General features: G+C 47.2%; 6 protein-coding genes across 6 annotated transcripts; 2 read left to right on the top strand and 4 right to left on the bottom strand.

The window, feature by feature from the left end:
- Nucleotides 1-2,164: 2,164 nt before the first annotated feature.
- EDB82DRAFT_530343 (uncharacterized protein) lies at nucleotides 2,165-2,563 on the top strand (the record flags this gene model as incomplete). Its single annotated transcript, XM_025725013.1, has 3 exons — nucleotides 2,165-2,187; nucleotides 2,246-2,497; nucleotides 2,548-2,563. 3 exons carry the CDS (start codon nucleotides 2,165-2,167, stop codon nucleotides 2,561-2,563), a joined length of 291 nt encoding a protein of 96 aa, XP_025593653.1.
- Nucleotides 2,564-2,978: 415 nt separating this feature from the next.
- Nucleotides 2,979-5,296, bottom strand: EDB82DRAFT_516608 (uncharacterized protein). Its single transcript, XM_065609005.1, has 4 exons — nucleotides 5,275-5,296; nucleotides 4,434-5,201; nucleotides 3,612-4,379; nucleotides 2,979-3,460 (listed from the first exon to the last, which is right to left on the bottom strand). Exons 2-4 carry the CDS (start codon nucleotides 4,818-4,820, stop codon nucleotides 3,203-3,205), a joined length of 1,413 nt encoding a protein of 470 aa, XP_065463495.1. The 5' UTR covers nucleotides 4,821-5,201; nucleotides 5,275-5,296; the 3' UTR covers nucleotides 2,979-3,202.
- A 2,861-nt stretch (nucleotides 5,297-8,157) lies between these two features.
- EDB82DRAFT_541727 (HAD-like domain-containing protein) lies at nucleotides 8,158-9,179 on the top strand. Its single transcript, XM_025725010.2, has one exon. The coding sequence runs from the start codon at nucleotides 8,392-8,394 to the stop codon at nucleotides 9,112-9,114; it is 723 nt and encodes a 240-aa protein (XP_025593651.1). The 5' UTR covers nucleotides 8,158-8,391; the 3' UTR covers nucleotides 9,115-9,179.
- A 23-nt stretch (nucleotides 9,180-9,202) lies between these two features.
- EDB82DRAFT_562447 (fungal-specific transcription factor domain-containing protein) lies at nucleotides 9,203-11,637 on the bottom strand (the record flags this gene model as incomplete). Its single annotated transcript, XM_065609767.1, has 6 exons — nucleotides 9,203-9,964; nucleotides 10,014-10,184; nucleotides 10,233-10,867; nucleotides 10,917-10,948; nucleotides 11,014-11,384; nucleotides 11,447-11,637. The coding sequence occupies 6 exons, from the start codon at nucleotides 11,635-11,637 to the stop codon at nucleotides 9,292-9,294; spliced, it is 2,073 nt and encodes a 690-aa protein (XP_065463494.1). The 3' UTR covers nucleotides 9,203-9,291.
- Nucleotides 11,638-12,270: 633 nt separating this feature from the next.
- On the bottom strand, nucleotides 12,271-17,056 carry EDB82DRAFT_516573 (armadillo-type protein). Its single transcript, XM_025725008.2, has 6 exons — nucleotides 15,787-17,056; nucleotides 15,419-15,607; nucleotides 14,490-15,368; nucleotides 14,338-14,441; nucleotides 13,278-14,284; nucleotides 12,271-13,223 (listed from the first exon to the last, which is right to left on the bottom strand). The coding sequence occupies exons 1-6, from the start codon at nucleotides 16,642-16,644 to the stop codon at nucleotides 12,454-12,456; spliced, it is 3,807 nt and encodes a 1,268-aa protein (XP_025593649.1). The 5' UTR covers nucleotides 16,645-17,056; the 3' UTR covers nucleotides 12,271-12,453.
- Nucleotides 17,057-17,864: 808 nt separating this feature from the next.
- Nucleotides 17,865-19,133, bottom strand: EDB82DRAFT_530339 (uncharacterized protein; the record flags this gene model as incomplete). The annotated part of the gene is made up of 2 exons (XM_025725007.1): nucleotides 17,865-18,837; nucleotides 18,889-19,133. The coding sequence occupies 2 exons, from the start codon at nucleotides 19,131-19,133 to the stop codon at nucleotides 17,865-17,867; spliced, it is 1,218 nt and encodes a 405-aa protein (XP_025593648.1).
- Between the last annotated feature and the right edge of the window lie 72 nt (nucleotides 19,134-19,205).

The raw sequence follows: 19,205 nt of genomic DNA, 5'->3' as shown, positions 1-19,205 counted from the left end.
CGACTGTGGTGTGTCGAAATGCGAAATCTAGAACGGCAAACATAAATAGTTTGATCACTTCTGTTGTTCTTTTCTCCGACCTTCCATGCTGTTGCTATCAAGCCTCGCGCGTGTGGCACACTCCAAGACTCATCTCAAGCATGGTCACGGGTACACACAGAACACAATATTATTCATTAGAACCAGTCAAGTGAGACCATATATATATATATGTCCTGACTAGCACTATCATATGCGAGAGTCAACGGAGTCTTTCCAACGACTCACCCAGTGAAATTTATTCACACTCACTTACGACCAAGATAGAGATTTATAAGCCCCAGGCATAAGTGCAGAGTTGTATAAAAGATACTAGTTCTGAGGTAACACTACTGGGATCACTGCTCCCTTAAGTCAGCATAGATTCATGATGCATCGTCATATATATAAAGGCATTGGAATGTGCTTCATTTTTAACGTTTTCATGTCGTTTCCCTCACATCGGTACTGACATATTTGTCTTTAAGTTGGGGTTTATTACATTTGAACTACAGCAGAAGTCACTCCTATGTGAAACCGGATAATAGTACCTGATTCGCCCAATCTAGTATATCTATTCCACTGAGAAGTGCCGAAGAATCAGCCCCAAGTATTATCCGCAGTTGTGGGATTTCACTGCTCGTACTCAAGCTAGGTAATGCTAGATCGCAATACAATCATGGTGCTCGTCTTCCAAGTTGACCTAATAACTGTTCGAATGAGGCATCATAGAACCACATAATGACTGTGTGTTACCTAATTTAAGGCAGTGTCGTGATACATATTAGTCAGAAGATGAAGTGCCACTGAGCCTGTCAGATTGCCATGCTATCACATCTCCTTCCTTCGCCATTCAAAAGCCAAGTTTTACCGTACACTGCAGTTGAACCTTATCATTGTCCGATTAAAGGCGTTATACTACCACGAATTACTTGTGTTGAGTGCATGTCTACACATACTCATGAGACGCTTTTTATTGCGCCGTTGTCGCTTATAGGCTTGATCAACGCCCTTGTACCAAATCCTCGTGTATCTCATAAGCAATTCAATTCGCAAACAAGTCACATCGATCTCGCATCGCCTACATACGTCGCTAAAAGGCGCTGTAGAAATCCCCATAATTTCTTATTCCGCTAGACTTGCGCCAAACCCCCCTGAATAACCTGCAAGCCTCACCTCACTAAAAGCAATCTCGAGTGCTCGCCACTGGAAGCTTGAATCCTCAAGACAAAGCAAACACTGTTATTTGAACACGAGTAAGCCTGGCAGATGAGCTAAGCAAAAGCCATGTTTCTAAACATGCTCCTTCATTTTTTGTTTTGTCGAGGTGTACGGATACAAAAAGTGAGTTTCATCTCATCTCATCTTGTTCAGCTCAGGTCTCTCCTCTCCAGCACTGCCACCCACTCACTGTACAAGGATGGCATGGACGGCAACGGGCCGGGATAGTCTCTTGGCATTTTCAGGTACTGAATCTTTAAGCCAGGTATCTCAAGGATATTTTCGGTAATTAAAGGCTACTATAAATGTAAAAATAGATTAGTAGTTCGTGATCAGCAACAAGAAGAATGTGTTTTACATGATGAACTGTCCATCAAACAGCACCAAAGACTGGCTGTTGTCATTATCGAAGTGGTACAATCACGACCAACTTGATTGCCCGATCAATGGATGTTCCCCGTCAACGCCCTAAAAAGCCATATTTACAGGAGGGGCGAACCACTCAGAAGACCCTTTTTATCGATCCAATTGGCGATCGCTGCAACGTTTTTCGCAAGTTGGAGCTAAAATCAGGTCCCTGAAGTACCACATGCCAGGCTTGGGTCACCCATGCTGGGCTGCGGCTGGCCTGGTCTGGCCTGGGTCATCCATCCATTCCTCTCTCCCCATAAGTCAATCCAGCTTCTTCTGTTCTGCGACCCCTCAAAACTCTGTTTGCGCAGCAGTGTAACCCCTTTCGGCTGCCTCTCTTTCGTTACCTTTGCAAATCGCCCGCTCCTCTCCTCTTCGCCATTACTTTATCAACTTTGTAGACTGCGTTGATCGCATCCAACTTCGACTCTTCTGCACTATCCGTACTCGAACTCCTTTACTCGGTACTATCGTCGATTCCGCATCACATCGCGCGTGCAGGCAATAATACATCATGGCGCAAACCTCAACAATCAGGTACAACTGATACTCCCCTAGGCTTCCTCAAGCTCGTCTAACTCAGTGCACCGAACAGTCAGGTCCTTCCTCTCATCATCGTATTTGCCCTCCTCGGCGTGGGCGGCTGGGTTGGCTACCAAGTCTACATCAGCGTCGGCAAGATGTCCGACGTCGCCTCGGAGCGCATGGGCAAGAAGAACGTCGTATTCACAAAAGACGGAGTTAAGGTTGGCGTCAAGCAGGTCAAGACTGAGAATTATGTCGACGCGACACAGAGCTGGTTCGTCAAAGCGTGGAATCTAGGCACAGCCCAAGATGGCAGTCAAGCGTAAGTACAACGTTGCCAAAGGAGCTCTTCACATCTGACAATTTGTACAGTAAGAAGCAAAAGTAAAAGCCGGTCGCCGTTCCATCGCAAAATTTATACAATGGGGTTAAAATCATTATTAGGGTAAACAGAAGCACCAACGAATTGCTAGGACGTCATGGGGACTGGTTTTTATTCTTGACATGGTCTTCAGAGCGCCATTCATGTCATGTCAGATATTCAATTGCAACTTTTGTTTCCTTTTCATGCAAAGGCTTCATTCAGGATCAATTCTTCAGGGAAGTACTGATCACATACAGCATACGCGGGCATGCGTGTCAGAAATATAGTATCTGGATGTCTTGCAAATAGAGACAGGGGTACTTGATCTTTCAGGATCATATGCACTCATGAGATAATATTCACTAGTTAGCAGGCTTTGAAGATCATACACTGATCTACGTTTTTGTTTCATACAGTAGATCTTGTCAGATGGCGCAATTCAGCTCAGATCAAACAGATTTGTGATGATTTTAAACCCCAGGTATCCAGCACCTGACACATCTAATTCCTAGGTAGCTATATATATAGCTTTGCTGTCCAAAGCCAACTATCCTTAGCCAAATGGGTTTCCAGAGAGCATTCCTCGTCTATCATGGCATGTAGCAGAACACAATATTCCTAATACTAGCAAATCAACCATTCTGGCATCTAAAACCCAGAATTCTAAAGCTGCAGCAGACCTTGCGCCACCTTCTCTTCGTTATTCAAGGACCCACGCGCCTTGCTCAACAACTCGTGCTTCTGGTGATGGACCCGCTCCTTTTGCATGGCGTCGTGTTGCTGAATTGGATTCAAAGTATATCCTGCCATTGCGGGCGCCGTCTTGGACGACAACAGCTTTTCAAAATTGTATGCACCAGGGTATGGGTTGGCCATTAAGCCGTCTCGGCGGATAAGCATTGACGGAACGCGGATGTTAAGCTGTGGAACAGCGTCAGTTAAGCCTGAAGATGATACAGTAAAAAGCAATAAATGTGGGGATCAAAGCACAGAGCAAAGCAGGGCTTAGGACCAAGTCAAAGAGAAACGAACGTATTGAGAAGCAGAGAATGGTTTGCCAAAATGCACTTACTTGACGAAGAACGTGGGCATATCTGACGCCGAGATGGGAACCGATGAATTCAAGTCGGCCTTTGACCCATGCTCTTTGCGCATCAGTCGTGTAGTCTTGACCCTGGACACAGGTCAGGGGCCAAGTCAGGAAATAACCTGGTAGACCCTTAAGGGCATCTTCCTCTCCACAACCGAATGCGGATAAATTGGCTCTCTCAAGGAGCTCCCTGCGGTTGCTAAACCATCCCAGCTGGTATGGGACTGAGGAAATAATATCTGTGATGTTATCGACGCACGTCCTTGCTGCTGTTGCGTACTCGGGAGTTGTTCGGTAATCAACGGGAGCGCAGACCCAAGCAGCACAGCGAACAATGAGAGAGGCCAGGATAATACGTGAGCAACGCATCAAGTTCCAGACGCTAACGACCCAGAGGTCTTGATACGCGTCGATTCGACCTGGGAACACCTCAGCCAAGCCGTAGTTGCCGTTGGGCACATTGTCCTCCCAAGCCACAGACTTGTAGTGGAAGTACTCGGGCAAGGAATTCGCCCAAGCCGCGTGCTGCTGGTCAAGTGTTTGACAACGACGAATGATATCAAGCAACATTTCGATGTTCTCAGGACTCCGGCTCAAAGTTGCCATCAAGCGATTAGACTCAGCCCTGAGTTCTGCTGTGCGAATGTTAAGTCGCTGGCACTCCGCTCCGAAGTGGTTGTTGACGCTATCTGTAATCCACCATTCCACTCCCATAGCCGGGGCTGTGCCCGTGGTTAATGTGTGAATGATCTGTTAATTTGTTAGTTGGACTACTCGGCAGAGAAATTGAGAGGGCGACAATACCATTTGCGTTCGTGTGGCCACAAAAAGAGCGAGACCAGTTTTCGTTTTTATCTGCCTCTTCTCTCTAGACTTGACCAGGTTGATCGCTCCCTCAATGTGAGAACCCCAAGCAAGCATTCCCAGTTGCTTTGCACTGATATTCTCGAATAGTCCAAGGAGAAGCACGGCAGCCAAGGTAGAGTCTTCTTTGCACAGGGCTGGGTCTTTGAGAGCGACGAATGTGGCGGAAAGTGCTCGGGTATAGTGTCCCAGAGCTTTGGTTTCAAAGTCGCATCCAGGACCAACGCGGTTTCCGAGAGAAGCCAAGGCACAGGCTTCGAAAGCCAGCTTGAAATGGGGAGCCGGTCTTGTCTGATCGGCCTTAAGAAGAGGGACAACGAATTCCATCCATCCGCGCGTGTGATCATGAGCAGGAAGGAGAACGAAATTTGACAAAAAATGACAAGTAGCCTGTTGCTCAACGGGAAGCTGGAGTGTTGACAAGATAGACTGGTCGGGTGCTGGCTTGTGGATGACGACGGCCCTGGTAGCTGTTTGCGAGCTTAGTTTGCCTGGCTTTTGGGCTGATGCTTTCTTGTTGGCTTTGCGTGCTCTTCTTTCAGTAGCCTGTGTCTCATTGCGAAAGACGAGATCAAACTCGTCCTTGTATCCGGGACATTGTCTCCTGGATTTGGCACATTGGTTGCAGGTTGGCTTCGTCTCATCGCACTACGATCGTGAGCAGTTGCACTAGAGAGCCTCTATGATATGATATGTGTGTAGTGAGGCCTAGCAAGACAAGATTACCAACATACCTTGATTCTTCGGGCTCTGCACATTTGGCAGCCCCGTGAAGGCTTACCACAGTAGACCATGACGAAGCGTAGTTAGGGTGGCAGAGATCAGATTCAACAATAAGATTCCGCTTGAAATGTAAAAATCGCCAACAAAATAGGTGGTAGAGCTGGAATTGAGACAGAGGGCGATCGTTCAAGGGCTGAGTGTCCAACGGCTGGGTGGGAGGACAGAGTAGACGAGAGCCACAGGATAGGGTGTACGAAGACGCGAGCTACTTATCGTATCGGATCCCAGATCAAGAGTGTGATTTCGTAAATCAGAAGCGAAAGGTGTTGATGAAGCTACTCTTTCACGGCGATCATAAGCCAGTACGACCGATTGAGTTGAGATAGACAATACTAGATCTGAAAGTTTCGGCGTGCGAGATGAAGCATTGATTTAATGGAATCAATGACTCGCTAGTGGCGAAGACTTGGAAGTGTCAGTGGTTCTGGTATCCAGATTTTGGTTCCTCTTCAGATGTGATATACCAGGGTGAGACACGGGGATAACGATAGAATAGGACGAGATGGTGGAGAGGGGAGAAAGAAGCAATGGGAAAGGGCAGGGAAGAAAGAGGCAAAGTGTGTCCGAGCGGGCAACAAGCGAGACGTTGTATCCGAGACGCGCGAGCGAGCGAACGAACGAGGAGATGAATTGTTTGCTTATTATTAGCCTTACACAACACAGGACCGCAGAGCACAGCGGGGGGTCTAAGCTAAGGAGCGGTACAGTAACTGTATCTGGAGAGGAAAGAGAACGAGAAAGAGACGACAGCAGGTTGGTGGTGTAACCTCGAAGAGGAGATGGAGGGGAGGACAAGGGGGTCAACGTGATGACAGGCGATGAGACAATGCGGGTTTGCGAGAGTACATACGGGCGATGTGATAGATGATAGACCAAGAGACTAGACTGGTGTACTGTAGATGATGGTCAGGCGAAATAATTGCTTTTTCAACGACGCCGTTGGACGAGATAAAGCAGGTAAAGAAAAGAGGATCCCAAGATGCAATGCGATGCAAAAGAATGGATCAAGAACCAGGTACGGTAAATAACGACCCGCTAGAACTGTCAGTTAGGTGACTTACGGTACGGAGTACTTGTCAAGTTAGCGATTCTCGCGTTAGCTGAAGCGAGGGAACTGTTAACTGACGCCAAGTCAGGGTTAGTGCCTGAGAAGGTAGTATGTATGAATAACGATACTACCTGACTGACTGAGTTCAGAGAGTTGAGTGAGTCGTGGAGTTTTGGTTTACGGGAAGCGGGAAATCATCCCCTGATACGCACTTGCTAACAGTTGAAGTCTAAGAGCTGATAGCCAATTAGAGGGTAGCGGGCTTGACAACCTGCAGTTTCTAGACTGAACTGAGCTAGATCAAACTCCGCTCTAATACTAGGCCGAACGATTTTGAAGGCAGGAACTGCACGGGAGAAGCCTGCCCCGAGGAGCTTGACCTTGCTTGGCCTGACAGGCTAACAACATCAACAGAGGCTGGAACAGATGGCTGAGCGGGGCTTACAGGGGCTTTACAGATAAAATGGTCGCCCAGTACTGACAGAGTGTACCTGGAACCTCGGCATCTCGAAGCTCACATTATCAGATTGACTCGCGGTCTGTCACAACTTAATTGTCAAGTGTGTGTATGTGCACGACAATTGCTTTTTTTCTTCTTACCTATAATCTGACAGGTACTTATAGCATAAACTTGTCGTTCTTGAGGCCGAGGTTCATGATGAAAATCAATGTATTTGTAACAGCCGAGGAGACAAGATATACGGTAACAGCATTGATCGCTTGGCGAACAGTGCAGCCCGCGACAATTATTGATGAGGCCGCTGTGATAGCCTGTATAATGGGATTGCATACAGTATAAGCCTGCAGTATTACGTAGTAGATTGATAGACTAACTAGAGTTATTCAACAGTTAGACAGGTTCTACGATGCATAAAGAGCTACAGCAGGTGAGGCTGCGACAATCCCTGGGTTGAAAGCCAAGCATTTGCTCGCTCCAGGTCTGCTGTTGATCATGATGCACAGGGACTGGACTGTGCACCGGCAACCATCAGGGCCACAGGGGTCCTTTACGAAGCGAATATGTCAATCATTGTCTATTTTTTGTTCAAGCAGGCTATAACCAAGTCAAATATTGTGATATATTGGTTGATCTTATTTTTAGGGACGTCGACAACATCATGATTATGATAGATTGCATTACCTTGCGTTGACAGAATGGCAGATCGATCACTTTATTACGTAGTTTATGCACAAAGCAAAGAGACAAAAGTAAATCCAGGGAATTCTATGCATCTGTAAGTGGCATATATGTAGGTAGGGCTTGGTTTGTCTTTCTCTCATTGGACTAGACTGGCAACTGGGCTGTGCTATAGTTAACTATTGCGGTATTATCCTCAGGAGTTGAGAGCTGTTCAACAAATAGTGCGTGATAAAGAGTGTCCGTCAAGTACCACAAATCGCATCACTGGGATGATTACCGCATCCGGTAATTGCGGCTAATTCTGACTCTAACCATGTGGATGCCATGTCTCGGTCAACGCCTCTTTGCTATTGATGGTTTCACCCATAGTTGAAGGTCCACGTTAATCCATCCATCCATTTATCCGTACATGTACCTATGGTCTGAGTGTGTACCCTGGCGTTTGCATTTGCTAGGCTCTTCTCTCTCATTGGTACCTTGAAATCCAAAATACTATTCTGTACAGCGACGTTGGTTGGCATCTCAGCCCTAAAGTCAATTCTTCTTCTATCTCCATACAAGTAAATAAGGCGTGTCTAGCGTGCTGTGCAGACGCCAAAAGTCTAAGTGGAATTTGCCGATGTATTTGAAAACCAAGGTCGTACAGTGTATAATCATATCCAAGTTGAGTACCAAAAAGTCCAAAGATCCAAGTGCAGAGATGTACCTCTCTCTAAAATCCATGGAGAGAGGGGCAGCTGAGCCCTCCTCCCAGTTGGGTACTGAGAAAGTCACCCGCAGGGCGCATTGCATACATCTTGATAGTCAATTACAGGGCGTGCGCTCTGTATAAATAGCTGCTAAGGGTACAGAAATAATCACTGCGTAACGTCTACTCTCACGTAAAATAGAAATAGAAATCTATCATCACTATATCCTTGACAAACATGACTAGCCTCTCAGACTTTAGCCTACTCTCATTCGATGTCTACGGCACCCTAATCGACTGGGAAACAGGCGTTCTCGACGCCCTCAAACCCTTGATAGGAGCCCGCAAAGACGAGTTCTATAGGGATCAGCTCTTGAAAGTTTATGCTGAGGCCGAAGCCGCTCAGCAAAATGCCACTCCCGATATGGAATACTCTGAACTTCTAGCAACCATCCACCCCAAGGTTGCAGAGAAACTCTTCCTTCCTGAACCAACTGCAGAACAAAACGAGGCATTTGGCAACTCTGTTGGCTTGTGGCCCGCGTTTCCCGACACTGTCGATGCTCTTCGCCGCCTCAGCAAACATTACAAGCTTGCTGTTCTGTCAAACGTTGACCATGGGTCCTTCTCCAGGAGTAACTCGGGACCTATGCAAGGCGTCCCGTTCGATCTGGTCATTACAGCTCAAGACGTCGGCAGCTACAAGCCCAACTTGCAGAACTTCCAATACCTTCTGCGCGAAGTCAAGGACAGGTTTGGGATTCCAAAGGAGAAGGTGTTGCAGACTGCTCAGAGTCAGTTCCATGATCATCAACCAGCCAAGATTCTGGATATCAAATCGTGCTGGATTGAGAGGCCCGGCGCTTTGATGGGGAACCGTGATTACCCTATTTATGATTGGAAGTTTGCCACGCTTGGGGATATGGCCGATGCGTTGGAAAAGGAACTTGCAAGTAGATGAGTCTTTAGGTATGAATGGTCTCAATTGCGGGATTATCCACAATATCAATGGGTTCGCATAACGATACACATATCCTGTGATGTCCTGTTCCTCCACAACAGTATAATCATTGAGCTTCGATAATTACAATGGTTCCAATCTCCTCTCATTCTCTGTAAATAAACAACTTCGTTTCTCCTACTTCGGTAGCCGAAATCCTTCTTGAGTTGTGATTTCTTGCAAGGCTACCCAATTTTGAAACTGCTTGTATCCATCTTCATCCAGACTTCTAGCACTCCCTTTCCTTCCATGACTTGTTCTTTCGAACGCAACCTTCAAGCTCTCCGCCACATGACTCTTGAACCCGGTAGAAGAAAATCCAGTTGACATCTCTTGCAGTATTTCCACCCCTTTCTCACATGCATCTTTGAGCCTGTCATCCTTATCGTAGGCACAGCTTGCTACCAGAACCAGGACGGCAGTATAGCAAGAACTAAGCTCCATGTATAATGATTTCGAAAGGCTTTTCTCATTGTGAAGCATCTGGCATAGATTGACAATGGCAACAGCACTATCAACACAGCCATCCACCAAATGCGCTTGCAACTTTAACCATGCTACACCCAAAGTGTAACTGACTCCCAGATTCAAATTATCGGTGATGAAATATCGTCCCATCAAAATATGTAATAAGTGATGATTCAGGGCGAGGTGTATGTTGTGTCGAAACAGAGGTTTTCCAGGGGTGAGATCTCGGCAAAAGGTTCTCTCGGCAAGACTTTGCCAGTGGCTGCTAATACATTCTCTGAGATGCACGATATCTCGAAAAGCTCTTTCATGTACCGTTCTGTCGTTGTTTATCAAGCCTGCACTTTGGATGATTAACTCATAAGTTTCAAAAGGGGTGTGGGCAAACTCACACTCCCTCCCAGGCATTCTCCATGAAGATACTGAGTTTCAACATAGCCATGGTATTTTGAAAAGTATTGATTCGTTCTTTGGGCTGTAGTTCTTCCATGTCTACAGGAGAATCAGCATTAATATCTGCTCGGGGAACGGAAACGGGTCGTCCGTGTAAGGCGCTGGTTCTTCTTGGAAACGTCAGCTTGTTTCTCATGATTCCGACAGTCTACATATACCGTTCAAGAGCGTACGCGGTCCACCAAACCCTTTTTCTTACTTCAAACTCCTTTGAGAATACAGCAGATGTCGTATTCATATGCAAATTTAGTTGTGTTGCTAGCTTGATAGCAATTCCAAAATAAGTGTAAGATAGTCCAACCGGGTTGACGGGTAGCATATATAAGCCAAATAGGAGAAAGGCTTGTACGCTCTCTGTCGATTCTACAAGCAGTATATCAGGAATTAGTTTCTTGGCTCTTTGATAAAATATTGAATCAATAGAATCATCCATGCTCTGGCAGATATCACGTGCGTCTCTCATCAGCTCCCTACACGAATCCCGTGTTGTAGATTGATAATGACTCGAAAGCTGCACTCCAAGAGCAAATACCATCAATGCAACTGAGATCCAGGAGGCATCTTCAGGTGATATTTGAGACGAGCATGAATAAAACTGGTCAAGTCGTTGTCGGAGCGACTCTTCATCGATATAGAAGTAGTTTGTCTGGCCGATTTCAAAGAATACCCTCAGCAAGACAAGAGCTGATGAAGCTGCGGGAAACAATGAAACGGCTTCGAGGATTGAGGTTTCTTGTGAGGATAATTGAGGATCGCTTCCTCTTTTGTTGACTGTAATGTCTGTACCTGACACCTGAGTGGTACTGTTAAATTGGCTTCTGGATAAAGAAGTACACACTTACCTTAAATCTGAACTGATTCATTTCGTAATTCGCTTCTCTTTTATTAGATTCCACCATATCGGATAGATAATTCCCTCTTGTCTGGCAAGTCACTTACTAGTCAATGCTTTATCTGCCCTCCTATTTTCATCCTCCTCCCCGTCTTTGTCCATCTTAGGGGGAACTATCAAATTCAAAGAAATGCCACTGATGATACTCTCAAGGGCCAGTCTGTCACATCTCTCAAGCCCCGTATAGTACCTCACAATGTACTCCAGGGCTTGGATACGCTCCGCTTCGAAGTCCATGGAGATGTAATCGGGGAATATAGTGGCCGATGACGCGCTGCCTGATCTGGTTCTGTACTTTCCAGAAACTGAGGCTCTTCCCATTTTGTCACCGAACCGAGGGGGCCGCCTAAGCCTCCTGCATCTAATACAAGGGGTTACACTCATGCACTTCTCCTTGAGACGGCGGCAGTATTTGCACCTAGAGGGGACGAGCTGTAAGCTGCCTATACCGGCACACCGAACTGCCCAAGAGTCACGTACGTTCGACCTATCCTCCTCCACATATTCGATGAAATTATAGAGGTCGACTGGGTCTGCTGTCTTTCCATTGCAAATGCAAACTGTTTCAACTTCGCTGGCACCTCTGTTACATGAACTGGGCTTTGCTCAATTTTAAGCCATGACAAAGCCAAGAGGGGTCCTTCTAGTTTTATGCCGGATTCGATCATCATGATGCGCTGCCTACTAAGTACAGGCAGACACGGCCCGGTGCCGGTTCATGCTCCGGTACCAGCTGTGGGCCTCAATCATATATACTGATGTTAAGATACAAAACTGCTTCTAATTGTATCTTGTGCCACCTCCAGGCCTCCCAATAAGGAAGTCTGGGATGCTGGTGGAAAAAGACTGCCACCGCCGGTAATGAAGCCCAAGTCGCGCGCAAGAATCTTACCAATATTTACCATTTTAGCTGTCTCGGATGCTTTCCCCGGTATCACTCGATATCAGCATCATTACCTGGGTGGCGGCCTCACATAGGTTCGAGATGCAGGCTATTCAATCCAAGGAAAAGGCGTGCCGGTCAACTAAAACGCCGGGCCGGTTGTGAAACCACAGGAAGGTCAAGACGCTGACCGGCCTCGGATTATTTCCCCAAATTGATTGTCTTAAACAGGAAATGAGGAAATGAACTGATGATTGCTGGCTATGGCTGTATCCATAAACACGATATCAATGCGCGACATAACCGGCCTCGCCGAGCGTGACATCAAGTATGGTGTGATAACAACGTCAATATGCATACAAAAAAGAAACCAAGATATCAGAAAAATTGCCCGCTCGAAGCATAAGAGACAATATTATTAGGTCAGCTTATACTACTTGGACTAGATATCTCAAGCTATTTATTTTTATATCCTAAGACTTGGGAGGCTGAGGTCTATAAGCTTCTACTCCTCTCCCTCTCTTTTGTGTAACCATATCCTCTTTCAATAGTCCCATCTGTGCAGGTAATAGGCTCCTTTTCCTTTCCTTTTCCACCCACAACTTTACCCTTCGAATAGGTTAGAGACTCCCTCTAGCCCATCTGGCGTCGACTGACGAGCCACGTTCATACCTGCTCGCGTCGCATTTTGCCCTTCAGGATCGTTCATGAACTGCTGCGCCATCTTGCTTCTGTTGCTTCTCTTGCCCCTGGAGCCCTCAAATCCACTGCTCTTCGGGAGCTTTCCCATCTCCGATACGCTGACACCCTTGAGATCTTTCAAAAGATCCAACACGAGGGCTCGCTGCTGGCGAGTATGAGCACCGGGCTTGGCCATATACGTTGATAGACGCTCAAGACTTGACTCGCTCACATTGGGTAATGAGAGCAGCACATCGCTAGGAGTCGATGTGATGGGACTGTAGTAGACAACAATAGCCGCAATCAATGCGGCCAAGTCCTTTTGGAGTTCCACAAAGTAAGGCTCATGAAACGACGTAATACAGGCCTTCAGCACATCAAGCGAGATGTATTCCCGAATAGCCGACGAAATTGAAGAGGGAATAGGGAACTTATCCGACGCAAGATGTGCTTCCATAGGGCTTTGTGCCACTGACTTGGGCAATTGGCCATCCACGAGATGAAACTCAGGAACCAGCGACACGAACAACCGTAGGATCATACTGCAGCACCTAGTGTCCCGCATTCGAATTCCATGAGCGCAGAATACAAGCAGTGGCTCCACAACCTCATGGTGAGTGAGACAGAACCTGCGAAGGGTTGGATAGTTTTTTGCTTGGTCGGAGTCTGAAGTACCCTCCTCGATCGGTCCATCTGAGCCACCATTAGCATGACCAGTCTGAGAGGTCTCGAGGCATCGTAACTTACTGAGTTTTGTTGGGTCAAGAAAGTCGGCCACCATTAACACCGCGGTGTAGGTCACTTGACGCAGGATACTTTCGGCCTTCATCTCCTCCTTCAGACCCGCTTCACCATCTGCAGCCACTTGCTGTTGACGTTCCATCCTGTCCCATTCGCCGTTGATTTTGGCATCCATCTGCTGGAAGCATGCGGCGAGTACTTGTGGGAGGAAGTGCTCTCGGCAATCAACAGGACAGTCATCAACCAAGTACCTAACCAAATTCAGCAAGTTGCTTTGCTGGTGTGTGGACAACCAGACTGAATCTGCAAAGAGGGCTTTGGAAAGGGGCGCGGAGAGTCCCTGGAAGCCATAAAACTGGCGTTCCAAGCGGCTCATGCAATAGATGATTGCATACGCAGTTTCCCTAACAAAGCGCACCGATCCACGAATAGTTGACGCGAGGCCCTCCATCGTGTTCTTCTTATCCATGACACGTGCGTAAAAGTCATCCTTGCTACCCTCGGAAATTCCAGCTTGCCAGAATCGATCGCTGAGTATTCTATTGACTGTTGATCGCATCTCGCTGGGTAAACCAGTCCAGTTGTCAGGGTTATGGCAAGCGTGTGCAAAGCTCAGGAACTCGAGCAGATCAGCTAAAATGTTGGAGAAGCCATCTTCCCAGAGCGCATACGAAGCCTTGAACGCATCCGAGTTCTTGTCGAGTCTCTCAACTGAAAACGCCAGGAAACTCTTGGTTGATCGAAGTGGGAGAAGTTTGAGGCGTTCTTCGAGCTCGCTTTGAAGAGCGAGTCCTTCAGCATCAAGCTCACGAGTGCCCCAGTCATGGATCTCATGGGCTCGGTGGTTGGCCATGTAAGCCTGGGCCTTGTCCAGACCCAAAAGCTCGCAAAAGCTGCCGTATGACTTCAAAGAGTTTCGAACATTCTCATCTTGCCATTGCGCCTTCACAGGGTCAATGAATTCGCGAAGCTTTTGAATCTTGGCATCTGCACCAACGCCGGTTGCTCGGTGTCTATCAACAGGTTAGCGAATTGCTTGATCATTCAGGGGAAAGAAAGGGCTTACATGATGATGAATAGAAAACTACGATAAGCAATAGAGCGCTTCTCGTCGAGCGATCCGGATGACATCATTTCGTTCACCTTGTTTTCGATTTGGTCGTATACACCCTGTGGGACTGTTAACATATGTCTTTATCGGATATTTAGATTACTTACCAAGAGATGGTCTGGCATCTCTGAAGCCAATCGCTGTAGCTCAACCATACTTTCACCCTGCAGGTCCTTGATGGCATCGTTGAAAGCGCGATACTCGGGCTCAAGTGCCGGCCATGTCAGCAAAATGTGTTCCAAAACCTTGAGCATGAAGGTAGCATTCTTGTTGAGAGCAGTCGTGGAGAAGTAGACAAGGAGCTGCAAAGTTCGCTTCCTGATCATTGGGTCTTCGAATGTCATTTCAAGTATCTTATTACACCACGTCTCCAAATTCGCCTCCATTTCTGGGCCATGTTGCTGATGCTCCTGAGGACGGTGTTTGCGCCACTTGGTATATCCCTTGAGTGTGGCTTCGATAACAGTGAATTGCGCATCGACCCGTAAGACCGGCATGGAATGTTTGAAATAGCTTTGCTTATCCAGAGGAGGCTGATCATCGTAGAGGTGCTGTAATAATTCTTCGGTACGGTTGAGAATGTGCGGGATTGCGTCGACCAGCTTTAGCTGGACAACGGCTTCGATAATTTGGGAGCTATACCGGCGGTAATTGCCCAAGAAAGCGTGGCGCTCGGGAATTGTGTCTGTGTCCTCCATCAGATAGAGGAAAGTAGGATCCTGAGTATCCTCTGGTAGGTTCTCATATCGGACCAGTCTTGAGCTACATGTCTCTAGAAGGGGCGGGATAAAAGGAGAGACATGCTCGCCAGGGCCAATCAGACGGTTACTGAGCAGTCGTGTCCAGGTAACGAGGACCGGAATCGATACCATCAAGCTCTGATGTTGCACGATTTGGACCAAAAGTCCTAGAAACTCGTCCTTGGCGGCTTCAGCGGGTAGCTTAGCGTATTTCCTGTCAAAATAATCACCGAGGCATGAGAGCATCTGTCGAGGCTGGTTAGTATAACGTTGGCGCAATCCGCTCTTCTACATACCTCTGACAACTTCTTGAGTGTCTGATACTTGTCCTCATCAACGTCCTCGGGATCCACAGCAGACCATTCGAAGAGTCGCCTGCACAGGTTAATTGATTCGTGACTGTACATTGGGGCTACTAGCTCCCGAAATTCGTCATCGTTGAAATTGGTTCTGCAATAGAGAGCATGGAGGGCTTCCAGCGCAGCCTAGAAATGGTTAGTTAGAACTTGGTCATTCGTATGAAAAGTTGACCTCCTGGGTCTCGGGGTACAAAAAGAAACAGCCTAAGAAGTCTAGTCTAAGTAGCATGAGCTGACCAACTCATTTCGTCCTTTATGCTTCCAGCGGCCAACTTTTCTGATACCCTGAGGTCGGTGTACGTTACCTTTTGGATGGAGGCATGCGACGAGGCAAGACCAGCGCACAAAACTTCGACACAGCGTGCAGAAGAGACTGCTTTCGGGATTGCCCATGGCATGAGCGAGAGGAACACAGACAAACCCTTGTGTATGCATAGCTTGACTTCATCGTTATCGCTGTGCGCTGCGTTCAGGCAGTAGCTCAAGAATTGGGACAGACGGCTCAGCCAACCGTCATCGCCATACCGCACAGGTGGGCCGGGTTGTCGATTGGGAAAGGCCTCGACCAGCACCGAGGTAGGAGTGAAGATCTCAACGCACGCCTTGCTCAGGACACCTTCCCGCATGGCCACGACCGAGTCGTCTCCGGTAAAGACCTCGTCGGAAAGGTTCTCGAGGATAAACATGACAAGCTCCTTGTGAACAGCTGAGTCAGGAACCTCCCATAACTGGTACAGCATAGAGTCCATATCCATCCATTCTGCGCCCCAGCATCTCTTGGCAACCTCAACCCAAAGTTGAGCTGTCTTGTTCCGTATATAAGCCGGGTCTTCTTTCGCGACGGTCTGGCCGAGACTCAAGACCCATTGCCGCACAGCTTCCGTCTGTTCTGTGGTGTAGGTGGACCACCGGTATCGGATCGCATGCTCGAGCAAAGAGAGAGCGTAGTGTCGGACGACGGGGGATTGCGACTTGTCGGAGGCGAGGTTGAAGCCTTGCATTGGCGCTTCATTGTGGTCTTTGACTTCCTCCAGATAATCTTGGGCTGTTCTACGATCGCCGCTGGTCGCGTACGGGTTATGAACGATCTCGAGCGCCTGCTGCATTCTGGCAACGACGTCCGAGTCACCGCCAGACGACATCAGGCTGCCGTTGGCTTCCATGTCTCGATAGGGAACAATAGTTGGGAAGATCTATTCGACAGTTCGTTTCGTCGCTTGCTGTTTACTGTTATGTTGACACAGGGCCTGAGCGATGGTTCGTTTGCGACGAGGAGCAAAATGGGAGGTGAAGTGACTGTGGTTTTAATATGTAGTTTGATAAGAGGAACAAAGCTTTGGGCTACAAAAATAAGCAACCTAAGAAGTCTGATCCAAGTAGTTTAAAGTGACCTACTAATTCCGTCTTTTATGCTCCCAGGGGCGAGCTAACGGTACAGAGAGGTATGTATAGTAGTAGAGAGGTAGGTAGGTAAAGTGTTGGGCTAAAATTGAGAGCTCTCAGGCTGAGGAAAGAGCCGAAAGAGTAGGTCAAGTTAAGATCCAGTGAGCTGGAGAACGGGCCTACTAGTGCCTACTAAGTGGGTAACAGAAGAGTTGACCTTTTAGCTTTAGTGCACAAAATAAATAGCCTAGGTAAAAAGTCCTTTTCAAACAGCACACACTGATCTACTAATTTTGTCCCTCATGCACCTAACGACCCTGAGGCAGACCTATCTGGACCCTCCATTGGTGGCGGGGCTGTGAAACAATTCATCTCGCAGCGCATTAACAGCTGACAAAGAAGAGCTCTATTAGAAGCTTTTGTAGATGAATAGGAGACATGAAAGGGGTAAATAAAGCTGCATCTGTCTTAATCTACCCTGACACCTGTCTTTATCTTCTCTCCTCTCTCAGGCATTGATATACTTTCATTTCTTCCAGCTCTCGCCTTGCTAATGCTTGTTTATTTCTTCACCCTGTAGCTAAAGATACCCCATGCACGTGTTCAGTGGCACCTACAGATAGATGGGTCGTCAATGGATCACTTATTGTTGGGGTCCTTTGTTCCTACAGTAGGCGCCTTTTAGATCCTGGGCGTCTTGCAGGGGGGCAAATCTCCAAACAAGCTGCAAGGCTGAGAGATGGATACAATAGAAGAGTAACGCAGCTCTAGTTGCAGATGTAGATATGTATGCTTTCACTCAAGCCCACATCACTGTCCATGAGGGGTTGAGGATCGTCATGCCACAGTCCTATTTCGTTTACCAGCCTTAGTTTACGATACGAGCATGGATAGAGATTTGGAATTTAAATACGAAATTACAATTGGTTAACAAGTGTTTGTTCGTTGAAAGTACAAAGAACTTTCCATCTTCTAGACTATTCTACAAACAAAAGCCAAATTATGGCTCATACTTCCAAAAACAAAGCAGCTTATCATAGAAGCTAGTCGACACACACCACAAGGTCTCTCCCGCTTGATCACCCCTCACAAAATCACTTGCATAGTTCATGCTCTTGTGCTCTTCAAATCTTGCCAGGACCTTGCACGACCAGTCTTGTTCTTGCTTAACCTTTAGTTCGATAAACCTTGCACCAGCGTGCATGCATGAAGCAAGGATTCTGATCTTAGTTGAGTCTGTATCTTTTTGAATCTTGACAAGATCCAAACGCCAAACGCCTCCTCCCACGTTCTCTTCAAGTACCAGCTCGACCTTTTTCATGCCATACGTCTCGTGCAGGTCGTTTATAATGAAAACTCGCAGATGATCATCGTAACTGCCTGTCACAACAACTCTTCCATTGTTCTTGGTGAGTAAAAAGAGCGGGAGAACTGCTGTGACTCCTGCGTTGTGTGTTCCTTTGATAGTGATGGGCGAATAGGGCTCTTCACAAGGCGAATCAGAGTCATTGGGATACCAGACAGAGGATGTATAGCGGAGCAATGAGTCATCTCCGCCGCAATAAGCTGTAACTTGTGCCTTTTCGTCAGTTGAAGCAGGTGTTCCTGAAGAAAAGGCAATACACCAAGCCTCGAGCGAATTGGCAATGTTCAGCTCTGTGTAGTCTTTGATACAGTACCCCTCGTCCAAGTGCAAAAGTCGCGCAGAGCTCGTCGATGTTGTTACACCAATTACATTGGAAATCCCAGGGTGCCAGTTGCATTGCAGGAACAAAACATCCTCTCCAATGTCTTCACATCGACTTGTTGAGATGTGCTGTAGGGGTGCTGAAGAGTTCTGTGCAGGGTCCAGCTTGAACACAGCTAGTGTCCCAGTACTAGATGCCACTGCCAGGATATCTTGTTTGTCTTTGAATGGGTGAAAGCGAAGATCCAAAATTGCTGACGGTTGTGAAACGGTCTGAACTAGATGGCTATGCAATTGTCAACTTCGATGAGGAATTGTGCATGACAAAGAAACTCACAGCTTAGTACCATCGACCTCGAAAACCAGCAAACTGCCATTACGGCTTTGCGATGTCTTGGTCGCAGTTACGCGCTCATCACCGTCGTCATCTTTGTTGCCCTCCTGAACATTATCTTCGTTCTTTTCAAGGTTGTACGTTCCCACTACAAACAATTTTGGGTACGCAGGGCAAAACTGAATGCAGCTGGGAGGTAAGCCCAAGGTTAAGGACACCTCTGAAGATATGATCTTTGCATCATCCATCGAACGTTTGTTTCGGGGCTAATGAAGATAGATGCTGGGTTTAGGAAGATCAATGCAAACAAAACGTCGAGA

The sequence above is a fragment of the Fusarium venenatum genome, assembly GCF_020744135.1.
Source record: "Fusarium venenatum strain MPI-CAGE-CH-0201 chromosome Unknown EDB82scaffold_4, whole genome shotgun sequence".
NCBI classification, from domain to species: Eukaryota; Fungi; Ascomycota; class Sordariomycetes; order Hypocreales; family Nectriaceae; genus Fusarium; species Fusarium venenatum.
The sequence above is the reverse complement of the archived record's forward strand: the minus strand, read 5'-3'. Positions and strand labels throughout refer to the sequence as shown.

What these genes read in the sequence shown, in the direction of transcription:
- EDB82DRAFT_516608 (XM_065609005.1), bottom strand. Translation starts at nt 4,820, where the DNA reads ATGGAATTCGTTGTCCCTCTTCTTAAGGCCGATCAGACAAGACCGGCT. An exon ending in TGGCCACACGAACGCAAATG is followed by an intron (nt 4,380 to 4,433) that starts GTATTGTCGCCC and finishes ACAAATTAACAG; the next exon opens with ATCATTCACACATTAACCAC. An exon ending in ATGCCCACGTTCTTCGTCAA is followed by an intron (nt 3,461 to 3,611) that starts GTAAGTGCATTT and finishes GCTGTTCCACAG; the next exon opens with CTTAACATCCGCGTTCCGTC.
- EDB82DRAFT_541727 (XM_025725010.2), top strand. Translation starts at nt 8,392, where the DNA reads ATGACTAGCCTCTCAGACTTTAGCCTACTCTCATTCGATGTCTACGGC.
- EDB82DRAFT_516573 (XM_025725008.2), bottom strand. Translation starts at nt 16,644, where the DNA reads ATGGAAGCCAACGGCAGCCTGATGTCGTCTGGCGGTGACTCGGACGTC. An exon ending in CACTCAAGAAGTTGTCAGAG is followed by an intron (nt 15,369 to 15,418) that starts GTATGTAGAAGA and finishes CAGCCTCGACAG; the next exon opens with ATGCTCTCATGCCTCGGTGA. An exon ending in TCTTGACCCAACAAAACTCA is followed by an intron (nt 13,224 to 13,277) that starts GTAAGTTACGAT and finishes ATGGTGGCTCAG; the next exon opens with ATGGACCGATCGAGGAGGGT.